The sequence below is a fragment of the Perna viridis genome, chromosome 7 (genome assembly GCF_037379345.1).
Source record: "Perna viridis isolate PV_CMFRI_1.1 ecotype Kerala chromosome 7, ASM3737934v1, whole genome shotgun sequence".
Classification (NCBI taxonomy): domain Eukaryota; kingdom Metazoa; phylum Mollusca; class Bivalvia; order Mytilida; family Mytilidae; genus Perna; species Perna viridis.
This window is the reverse complement of record NC_142451.1, coordinates 39691584-39703885: the sequence shown is the minus strand read 5'-3', so window position 1 is coordinate 39703885 and position 12302 is coordinate 39691584. Positions and strand designations below refer to the sequence as shown.

At 34.1% G+C, this 12302-nt stretch overlaps 1 protein-coding gene across 1 annotated transcript; it reads right to left on the bottom strand.

Moving 5' to 3' along the window:
• Positions 1-7059: 7059 nt before the first annotated feature.
• LOC148612663 (uncharacterized) lies at positions 7060-9821 on the bottom strand. The gene is made up of 2 exons (XM_088594312.1): positions 9755-9821; positions 7060-8638 (listed from the first exon to the last, which is right to left on the bottom strand). The coding sequence occupies exons 1-2, from the start codon at positions 9809-9811 to the stop codon at positions 7682-7684; spliced, it is 1014 nt and encodes a 337-aa protein (XP_088450438.1). The 5' UTR covers positions 9812-9821; the 3' UTR covers positions 7060-7681.
• Positions 9822-12302: the final 2481 nt, after the last annotated feature.

The window sequence follows — 12302 nt, the reverse complement described above, 5'->3', positions numbered from 1 at the left end:
GGAAAATGATGATTTTCACTCATGGGCAATTGTGGGCCAGATTAATTATATTGTTTCAGTCCAGATGCTCCATGGCCAAATTATTTTTTAAACCAGGGCAAGAAAATAAAAATCATCCATGTTTGCCTTACTTGTGTATTTTAGTAGAAACAGACACTGACGCTAATGAACTAGAGGACAATAACCTTTTTATCAAAGCATTCAAGCCAAAAAAGAACAACGAACGGCTTCATAAGATGCAGATATTGCCCCAGTGGCTTGTTATAGGACAGGTCACTTTAATGCAATGTAACGTCATCAAAACATCCGTTCTTTATTATTTTTTCATTTATTTTTTGTTTTGTTTTGTTTTGCTTTGCTTTGTTTTTGCTTGTTTTTGTTTTGTTTTTGTGTGTTTGTTTGTTTGTTTGTTTGTTTGTTTTTCTCGTTTATTAGTACCGCTTTTTGAGTAATTAAGCTTCAGGTTACATTTGAACAAGTTTTTAATATATCAGAATTTAGGGTTTTACATAAAACTTACAAAACAAAGATTTGATTGTTAATGCATTGGGCTCCATCTTAATTAGGACAAAGATTTGATTTGTTAATGCCTTGGGCTCCATCTTAGGTAAAAATCTCTCCAGTGACAGTGAAAGAATATTGATGATTGGCAATGCTTTTATTACATAATTAAGCGTGTAATTTGTTTTTGCGCTACTTGTATACTACTGTCTTGTTCTTCTTATCTTCCGTTTTATATGTAATTTATTTCGTCTATATTTCCTGCTTTTACATTTTTGCCATTAGTTGGATTTTGACGATTTGGCATTGTGCCGATATGTAGATGCTGGCTTTAAATAACTTTTGTTTTGAAATGACTCTTAAAATTTGTAAAATAGAACCGGGTCATTTTGGCATAAGATATAAGTCCTTAAATCATTCCAATAAATCGAGAACGATTTGGTGCGGAATGAAATATTTGGGTTAATCAAAGTACAATCAATTGTTTTTGCCGGATTTTATGCCACCCAGTCATGAAGAACAAAACCTGTGGTTCGTACTGAAATATGTAACAAAATTATGTGTATCAATCAACAATGATTAATCAGTGGTGGAACCGGAAATTCGAAAAGGGGGTGCTCCGGTGATTTGATTTCTTTTCACTTTTCGACCTATAGGGGCCTAAACTCAGCCCACCCACCTAATCCCAAAAAAGAGAAAAAAAACTGTTCTCTCTACATTTTGACTTGCACCGAAATGTTTCCAAATAAAATATAGTATCGTACGTAAATAATTTCGATGCAAATATTGACCTACTTTGATAGTATCATTCTTCCGCGGCATGATTTCTCACGGCTTCTAATTAGTCTCCTGAATTACACGCATTTCCTATCGGTACCTACATGCTAACATTATAACATAAAGATATGAAATCTATGTACTCATATTTGAGAAAAAAAAATAATAAAATGGGCGGTCATTATTTGAGGCGACGACTCTATGACGTTCTTTGTTCAATTAAATGTGCTTCATGCATGGAGCTAGACTTGTTTTATTATCGACGCCTAAACAACACAATTAAAATAGCTCAAAACATCCAAGAACTTTACAGATAGCAAAGTACATTTAACTCAATGTCGGGTCCAAAAGACCTACACTGCTTTTATACGTATGTTACTCAGCACACTCTCCCAGAGTCGTAGCATCCAAATCTGAATTGGTGGGGCGAGAATGACGCCTTGCCAGGAGGTCTGAGGGTAGTCGTAAATTTTTTTTTTTTTTACCAGAATTTTAGGTATTTAATGGGGTGCTGTTCCAAAGCGATATTTCACCAACTCAACTAACTATAATTAAAAGCCACTACAAACAAACAGAACTTCCTGAAAAATCATTATATTGTTAAAAAAAAAAAGTCTCGTGCATTATTATTGTAGTAAACTACATTCTGAAGAAGTCTTTTTTATAAGTGTAATAAAATTCTAAATATGTGCCAGTGATATATCGTTCATTTGAGGACAACGTGAATTGACTAGACGGAACATCTAGTAGGTTTATTTAAGTACCGATCTGTGTGAGAATCAGGCACTGGAAAGCACACCATTTTTTCAAAATTTGGCCTTCATGTTTTAAATATATTCAATAATCTAGAAAACAACCGCCAAGCTATCTAAATTTATCCTGAAGCATATGTGATGATGATATTTTGGCTGCTTATATAGAGAAAAAGTGTGGAAATTTGTTTCCATTTTTCTGTAGTGCATTTCAACTAAATTTTACCTATCAATATCTTAAAAAAGCAAACTTTACAAACACATTAATTCGTACGTATTAATAGTAGGTTAATGTAATAAAATCTGTTTTTTTTTCGTCATGTGCCACACCTTGTGCTCATTTTGCCTGATTCTTAGACAGAAAGTATATAAATAAGAATGATTGGAGGCCACTCGTGTGAACATGGAGTTTTATTTTACACAGTTCCCCCATGATATACCAATATTTCTGAAAGCATTTTTCCCTTTAATTCTGGCACATTTTTCCAGTTTCTTCATGTTCGTCAAATGCAGGATTAGAAATGTCACCAGAGTTCGTCTGATGAACACAGATCATCATTAACCGCCTTGCAGTATACTTTAAAGAAACCTATTTCGTTTGTTGCGTCAATCTACTGGGAATCGATAATCTTTTAGAATCCGTTGCATTAAGTTAGGAAAAGATCGCTAACGCTGACGTCAGCAGAAAATGAGATTTTCTGTTAATTTTAAAAAATGATTAAAGAATGTTCTCTTAAGCTATATGTTTTCGTACGAATCGTATAAAGTACAAGACTGTTCGATTTACTTCGGTCGTTTACCTGATAGAAAATGTACAAAAAAATGTACTTCCATCATTGCCAGAGGGGTTCCGGATAGCAACAAAAAATTGCAAATAAACAACTGCATTGCACGTGATTGATCTCTACTGTAGAGAAGCAGGGACGTGTCCAGGATTCCAGATTAGCCGGGCGATGCAATGCAAGAAATTAAATTTTGGGGTAGAACTTGTGAGAAAACAAGATTTCATGTAAACTGTTTTCAATTTTAGGGGACGTACACCTACCAATCCCATCCTCCACTCTGCAAGTTGCATTGTAAACAGCAGAATTGAACTTATCTTTGAACATTGACATGTATGAAAGTAAAACAGATTTATGTTATATCCATAATCAGCTGAAACTAGGTGTATCAACTTTAAGAGGAGCTAATGTGTGGAAGGTTAAGGTAGTGATAATTATATTTGTTTTAAGTTTGCACGTGCATATCAAAATTAAAACTGATAAACTCAAGAAATGTTTCACGTGTTATTTGTTGAGTAGTAAGATCGTGAATTTTTTTTAATAAGTATCGCCATTATTAAATTTGTACAGGTTGTCGGGTTGTTGTTGGTGGTGGTATTCAGGATGGGTCGTCTTTCTTTATGGTGGTTGTGGTGGTTGTGGTTATGGTGGGGTTCAGGGTTGGTCGTCGTCGTTGTTGTTGTTGTTGGTTGCAGGGGTTGTGGTAGTGGTGGTTGATGGTTTTGTTGTTATACGTTCCTATTTCATGGGATTGAGTCGGGTCCTATAGAAATGTTCTTGATTGTTTTCTCGTTTGTTTAGGGAATGCCTATAAGAACGTAGAAAAACAACGGATATAACTGTAATGTAAAACCTTTCAAACCGAGCCAAACCTGATGAAAAGGATTCATGCTTGGATTACACAGATCAAACCTGATGAGCAGGATTCATGCTTGGATTACACAGATCAAACCTGATTTTTGTCAAATTCTTGGTTTAGATTAGTTAGATTCCTGCTGTGTGATGTTTTATTTTTAGCGCTTTGTATGTTCATTGGACATTGCCTACATAGCTTATTTCAATCTATCAATATTAAATGACAAAAGTGCACTTCGTATGGTGAAGCCTTGGAATTAAGGCTGGATATTCATGACGTCATATCTTTTTTCGACACAGATTAAGGCAAACATTAATTTTCCCTTTTTTCAGAATCTTAACTAAGCCACTGGCAAACGCGTGTGGTAGACCTTTGACTCTCTCAGGTATGTTTTAAAGCATACGTTGAAGAACAGGTAAAAGTTGATAACGCAGTTGTGCGATGCCTCCAGCAGACTTAAATTCTACGTTAAGAATATTTGTGCATTTTTCATTTCGTTTTCTGCATCGTGCTAATCCGGTATTGGGGTCCGGGATGCAATGTAAATAAAAAGCACACTTCCTTCTCGTGGGTATTTTAAGACAAGGTAGTACGCTTTCAGGTAGTACGCTTTCACAATCGGGTATATTCCTGTTAAATACGCCTATTTACTCACTAAATTGGCGATATATATACACCAAGGTCAAAGATACGATATTTCAGCAATGGTATACATGGTTAAGTTTATTCAGGAAGTTTCTTGTAAATCAATATTTTTTGGCAAGCAATACAAATACAGATAATATAGTTTGTATTGTGTAAGGTGGTATATATATACACACAAGAAGGAACTAATGTAATTGATAAATTAAAACTATAATTCATCAAAATACTACTAAGGCTTTTTGCAAAGTGGTTTATTTTCGCCCCGAATTTTTATTTTGAATTGTCATTGCCAGATACAGCAAGAAAATATGTACATGCATATACAGTAGACAATAGCTATCCTCAAAAGCTGCAGTTATGCTTTAAAGTACTACATGGCTGTGTTCGCAATATGTTCTGCTTTTTTATAAAATTATGTACCTAAAACTAACCAGTAATAATTACAACTTGCACCGGTTCGGTTAACCGGTGTTTTCCACATGCTAAAATGTACAAGGGCTGACATAAAGAATGTGTGTATATGGTTTGTTTATTAGGCAGGTTACTTGAGTGTTCGGTTTCAAAAGGTTTTGTAGTGAATGTTTTGATGTCCTATGAAGCTCCATGACTAACTTTGCTATAATCAGCACTTCCTGATTTTTCTTGGGTTTAAAAATTGGCCAATAATCGTCGATGTATATCACTGCGCACTTCTAAGAGTCATTCGGGGAAATCCTACTATCTGACACAATTTTATTGTCCATTGTCTGTGGTTTGATTCCAGTATGTCGCATTATTTCCATAGAGTATGCTTAATGATATCGATTTTTGAAAAATCAATATCCGGTTGATGTGGTTGTTGATAAACAGCATCCTTTTTACGTTACCGTGGAGGCGTGACAGAAAAGTGACGTGTAGGATTGTTTCCAGGGAACCACGTAGGTGGCACCGGTCTCATGAACTTAACACTATAATTTGTTTTCTTTACTGGTGAAAAGATGTTTATGTCTATGACGAAAGTGAATATTGTTACATCTGTATGAAGCTTTCAATGGGTAAATCAAATAAATCGGTGTCTGAATTACTCGCCTCCGTTCTCTTGTTTGCAATTGTATTCTATTATTTACATATTTTCTTTTATTTTGAATAGTTTTATGCCAATTGTTATGCATCAAATATCATAACGAAAAACAAACGAAGGTTTCCCAAAAGCAGATATTCAGCACTTACATTTTTGACTACCTTCTAATCTAGAGAGGTCATCATTGGGCACGTAACATAACAAGAGGACGTGGGTAGTTAGACTTCATGTGACTTGTGCTCCTTATTGTCTTACCATATAATAAAGAAACAAAGTTAAGTATTTTTGTATTTTCTTCGTGGGGTGCAATGCGTAAACCTAATTTTAAAGGAGTTATGCAATTTTCCACTGTTTGTCATGATAACCCTGTAGAAATACATATTCCATTGGCCCTGTGAGCAATAAAACATCTCGATTATGCAAATTCTATCCGTTTAAAGTCATAGTGGTATTGTTCGGATCGAAACATCAGTACCCGTAACAAAGCGTCGGGTTTTGAATATTACAATGAAATTTGAACTTTTCGGTCAAGGTTCTCATTTTCAATATAACTCGCACGCCTGATCAGCAAAGCGGGACAAAAAGTCACAGAGGTCAGGAGGTGTCAGGGCTTGTTATAAAGATGTCACCACTAATAGCCTTTGGTGGATTATAATACAGCTACTAACAAGATGTAATGTAAGGGATGAATGGCTATAGGGTCAGCTGTCAATGTATCTACTGTAATTCTAGGTTAACTATTGGCGGTCATCTGAAAGGAAAGCGTCCGGCAGGTGCTGGGCCTTATATTCACAGGTACAAAATGTACTCCTCACAAAAAGATGCTGACTGGTTGTTTTTGTTTTTTTTTCCGGACTTCGTTACTTATGCTTTTTTTAATATGTTCTTCTTTTATATTTTGATAGGCGTAGTATCTTTTGACTAATAAAATGTTCAACTTTTTTGTATTAAAGGTGAAAAACAAAACAGTGACCACTGTTTAATACGAGAACTAAATTCAGCATAGTTACATGTAACTTAATATATTTTTTTAAATGCATACTCGACTTAATTGAAGCAGATTGAATCTAAATATTATATGCACATAGTATTATGTGGTTTATTGAATGCCTGTAAATGTACATTTTTGTATACTGTTGTCACGTTTTTAGGGTACATATATTTATTGTCTGTTTCTTTCTCTTTTTGATGTTTATATTTTGATACTTTTCTTGATTAATCTTAAATCTTGTTTTGCAATTATACATGTGCATATATGGTCTCACTAGTAAAGCAAGATACACATACCAACTCGAATATGCAAATGAATAAAAAAATATGATTTTGTATGCTACATGTACATGTACGTAATATTCTGCATGCATTTACATTTATACTATAATGTACACATATATGTACATTCTATGCGTCTTCATTTTTTACAAATCTAGCCCAAATAATGAGGTCCCAATATCAAGTTTTCAAGCCCATATCATAGTACTCAGTCAAATGTGTGGTCGAATACAAGAAAAATAATAGGGTATTTAGATATTGTGATACCATAGATGTACAAAAACATGTCTTTGTTAACTTGTAGGCTTACTATTAATATCCCTACCCACTTTGGTAGTGATTCCGATGTCAATGCTTCAATTACATGTACCACCTTCAATTAAGATTTGACTTCCAATAAAAACAAACTAGTAATTTTTGTTTTTCATTATTTATTTTTAATATTTTTGTAGGATTCTTTTCTTCATTTTTTCTTTGTCATAAATAAATAAATATTCTATCTAAAATACAATAGACCTCACACATTAAAATATCATTCAATCATTTTCTCTCATTCACATATTGCATTCGTCAGTATTATTCTTTTTCCCTCTTTCTATTACTCATTTGCATAAGATATGATTAATTATTTTTAGAATGAATCATTTCAAATGAGACACAATGACATATTAAATTTTGACATGGTTCACTGATTCATGACTCGATGAAAAATGCACTCTCAACGAACAAAGACAAATCCATACACCAGCTACTTTGCATTATTAATAATCGATCACACCTGATTTGATTAAAGTTTGCTATTGTTCATTTGAATAGCTGAATTTATTGATCCCGATCATAGTGATAGTCATAAACCGTTAAAGCGTCACAAAATCTATTGATCGATAAACGGAATCACTCGTCTTGTAGTAAACAGTTTGTTTATCTGGCTTAATTCCAAAGTTAAGTCCGGTCAATCCCATTCAATAGACTTTGGCTAGGATGGACGAAATTGGCAATCATTAATTTATTGTTCCCCTTTGTACGTTGACCTAAGTCATACCGTCAAAGCTATTGGCGTTGGCATAGTAACGGAGTCCACAACGTTCGAACCACAATAAATATTGCCTTTATCACTAAGTCCGGGATAGTTTATTGATTTGGCAGGTTTGAGATTAGTGTAGAACACATCGTCGGATTCTTCATCGCTGCTTTCGTCGTCGGCCTCCTCAGACTCATCATTCGATGAACGAGACATATCAGAACATAGTCCTCCTAAACTAGTGTTGAATACATTTACTAAGGATGTCATTTGCGCGCAGTCAGTTTGCATATCATCACTTTCTTCGCTGTAATCATGAAGTTCCTCATCACAATCCAATCGGCTTTTCTTAATCATGATTGAATTATCATTGTCTGATTGTGATTGATCATGATCACGCCTCCGTTTTGAAGCGCACCTAGAACAACTGCTGACGTAATCGTTGACCTCTTTTGACTCAGTACATTGACTTTCTGTTAGAACATGCCCACTGTTTACGCTACCGTGCGTGATAGAATTTTCGCATTTGTCTATTGGTTTTTCACAAACATTTTCCGAAACATTTTCATTATCCATCTTTGAGCATTTTGGCGGAGAATTTTCTTTGTCGTCTGGACACGGTCTAGATACTCTATAGTCAGTTTCTAATCGCGACCTTTTCGGTGATAGACTGTTGTGTGCACTCGACTGTAAATTCGTAGTATTAGAAATAGAAGTTTGAGTACTTATCTGCTGGTTAGATTGTCCAGTTTTCGTTGATTCCAAATTCTGCTGAGCTTTTTTGGCAAGCATTGTTTGTAAATTTTCCATCATATACGCACTCCTTGCTTTATGTAACACGCTTGCAACAAGCAAGTTCTTATGTAAATTAATTCCTCCACGCTTTTGCCTTGATGCTGCTATTTTTCCCAATGAAAGTGCAATAAGTCTTTGCGTTTCTGTTGCCATTGTGTTCCTTCCGAACAGCTTCAGCTAAAAGTAAACAATACCAATTAATTAATGTAGTAAGATCACTTCTCGATAACGATGTGATCTCTACGCGTAGCCTGTAGTTAATGACCAATAACACATACAACATCCTGTTTTGATATCATAGACGTGTTCTGTCTGCCGGACAACCAATCAAATTTAAGCATCTCCCGTGACGTAAAAATGAAAACCAATCAAATTATGGTATAACCCACAAGAATTTCCCCACCATGTGTTAGTCTAAAAATAAATTGACCTCCAAATAAAGAAAAACAAAAATGTCGTCATAGCAGCGAGTTCATTCACTGAAGCTGAGTCACGCCATAAGGCGTTGAGTGACTTGTCCGTTCGGGTTTTTAACCACGATCTCACGATTATTTAACAAAGGAAATTTCATCCCAAAATGATTATTAATAGGATGGTGTGTAAAGAGGAAATATTACACACAAATTTCACCTAATTACAAAATCGTTAATCGATTTGTAATACACATCCCATTCATAAATCATATCCCGAAGGAAATACACGAGGCTAGGTATTTCCTTTGTACATGATTTTATGATTTTCTACATTTATTATGAATTATTGATTTTTCATGTAAGAGATAGCGACTCGTGTCCCACACAATGGCCCGGGGGGTAAAATATAAGGTTATAAATAATCGTTGTGTTTGTAGTAATTACGTAATTAACTGTTAGTATTAAAGATACGCTATTTCCACACTGTTAGGAGATAATGTTTACTTATCTGTGTCATGTAAATTAAATACCAAACATTTCTTGTGTATATGTAATGAAGAAACTGGGCGTAACAATTTCAAAGGATATATTACTAAAGTATCGTATTGACTAAAGATTATTAAATGATAAAATGTTTTTAGTTGCGGTAAATTTTTATTGCGTGAACTTTGTTAATAATTTTCACTGTCAACTTTATTTTTGATTTTTTTCCGAAAATCAGCTGTAAAATATCAATTATAGTTTTATGGACAAGGTATAGTTGATTATGTCATTTCGCCTAAAAGAAATAATTAAACAGCGCACATATGTTTAAACCTTAAATGGAGAGTGTAATTACTTTTACTTTCTAATTAAACAAAAGACTAATTATAAACATTACCATAATTAGCGTATCCATTTTTGATCTTTTATCTGTGGAATTGCGGTCTTTGAACATTACCTTTATATTTATTTGATTGGAAAGAACTAACGGTTATTTTTAGTATCTAAATATAGAAGTTCGTAAAAATCCAAATATAAATCTGCTGGGTATTGCATCTTATTTCCTTATTACCCTATTTTTAGTAACTCAAAATGCTGATCGAATATACATTTACTTTCTTTGTTTAAGACTTACTGAATAAATTATAACCACTGTCATTTGCATAATTGATGTAAAGGGAAAACTTGGATTTTTCTATCCAATTTAAGCAGACATTTGCACGAATAAATGAATACAAGTAATTGGTCCCGTGCAGTTGACCATACAGGCTACAAGTATGAATCTCATATTTTTCTTCCTTATTACTAAAATAAGATGATGCGTGGGATTATTATCTTAGAAACGACTTAAAAAAAATCACAGCGTTTACTTAATTAAACTGTTTGTATTAACTGATTGTGGTAATACCAGAGTTCTGGTAATGCATCTACATATGTGGCGGGTTCAGAAATTCATAAAAGGGGTCCGATTCAGATATTTGTAAAAAGGGGAGCTCCCGGCTAATGTTTGCATAAAATTATCAACACTTCAACAAAAGCCCGAACCCCACTGGATCCACCAGCCCAATGCGTTGTCTTGAAACTAAACCCAATACTTTGCTACTTTCGTAAGGAAAACAATCTGCACACATTGAAAAAAATCATCTTTGTAATATTAAAAAAGGTCATGGACAAACGTACATGTACTTACGCTTGTGGCAAATGTAAATCAGAAGGAGTGTATTAGGGATTTTCATGTCACAAGCTGCTACCAGCCACGTTCGTCACACGTTTGTAAACAAATGGAACACAAGTCACATGGATTGCCTGTTTACAGACTTTCAAGATGCAATGGATGAACATTTTGAGAGGAATTAATATTGAAATGCGCGTATACGTAGGAGAAGACAAACGGAGTCAGACCTGGCATTTTAATCGTCTTTCGAACATTCTCTTGACTCGTTCCATTTTTCTTAGCCTTGTCTCATATTAAATTCAGGCAGTGATATAATATTTTCCATGCAATATACATGTATTCTACATGTAATGGTATGTAGAATACATGTATATTGCATGGAAAATATTTTATGAACGTAAACGAATGCCATTGAACAAGACAAGAAATTCAGCCATTGTTTCGATTTGGCAAACTAATATTGATTTCGTGTTGGACCAATAGTTTCAGCTATATATTTTTGCGATAGGCAAGTTAGCGCACAAAATTGAGTTTTGGTACTATGATAAACTAAATACTATAAGTTTCATTTTAAGAAAAAATTGATATATGCTACAGTATATTTCCATTATCAAGTGATTTCAACTGTCAGCACTTCAATTCCTTTTAAAACAAAGTAACATTCACTTTGAAAATGTTCTTAAGGACTGGAGGGTAACTATGAAAGACGTCGTGTGTTTATAGAAGTGGAATAAAAAAAAACATGCTGGTCTATATAATGGAATTCATATCTCGTATGAGTAGACCAGAAATCTCAACAAAACAATATAGAATTGGTCGACTTAGCAAATTTTTCACCAAGCTAAAAAGATATTTTTTTTGTCTTGGAGACATAGGGAAATTATCGTTCCGAGTATAAATTAAAAAGAAAATATAGTGTAACTTGGTTCATTCATGTAATATCACTTTTCCTCTTTTCTCTAATTGTTGTATCCTGGTTTTTGACAAATTTTTTGGGTGTTTGATTGGCTGAGAGTTATCTTAGATGAGACCATATGCTGACACCTACTGACTATAATCATGCACTGTATATGAATCTGTTGACAGTTCTTGGAATTCCGTATCCAATCTTTACGGACGTTCAAATGTATAGTGAAATGTAACTTCGGTAAAATTTCATTATAAATTGATTTTCAGGAAAGCATTCGACCGTAGAATGTGCACGTTGTACAACTCTCAAAATACATGATTTTTTTTTATACAACCAATATACTTCCGAATGCCTCCCTGTAAGTCACTATATATATATATAAATAATCTGTACCAAACATTTCATAGTTAAGATAACTTTTTGTCATATTTTAGTGCCTGTTTTCTTTTATGCTTTTAACAGCATAAAGAGGGAAAAATGATCAAGGAAATACAAACCCTGTACTTTGACATTGGTTTCACCAAATATATTTTCATGCTTGTAGATACTAAAATGCAGATGACTAGACGTTTGCGGATGCAAAACTCTAAAACACCTAATATATATATTTATAAAAATAGATTACACTTTTGCACCGCAGAAAGGTAGGCCTATGAGCATATATGCATTTGGATTTTACTATTTACACCATTGTGAGTAAAAACAAACATATAAATCAAGTGAGTACGACAGGAAAACCAGGGGAAATAACCGTCGTTTTGAGGTATTGGGATATCCATACCGCGCAAGTTGTAGTAGATAATGTCCCGACCTCTCCAGCGAATACCTTTCTTTGAATTTAGTTTTGATTTTTTCAATACC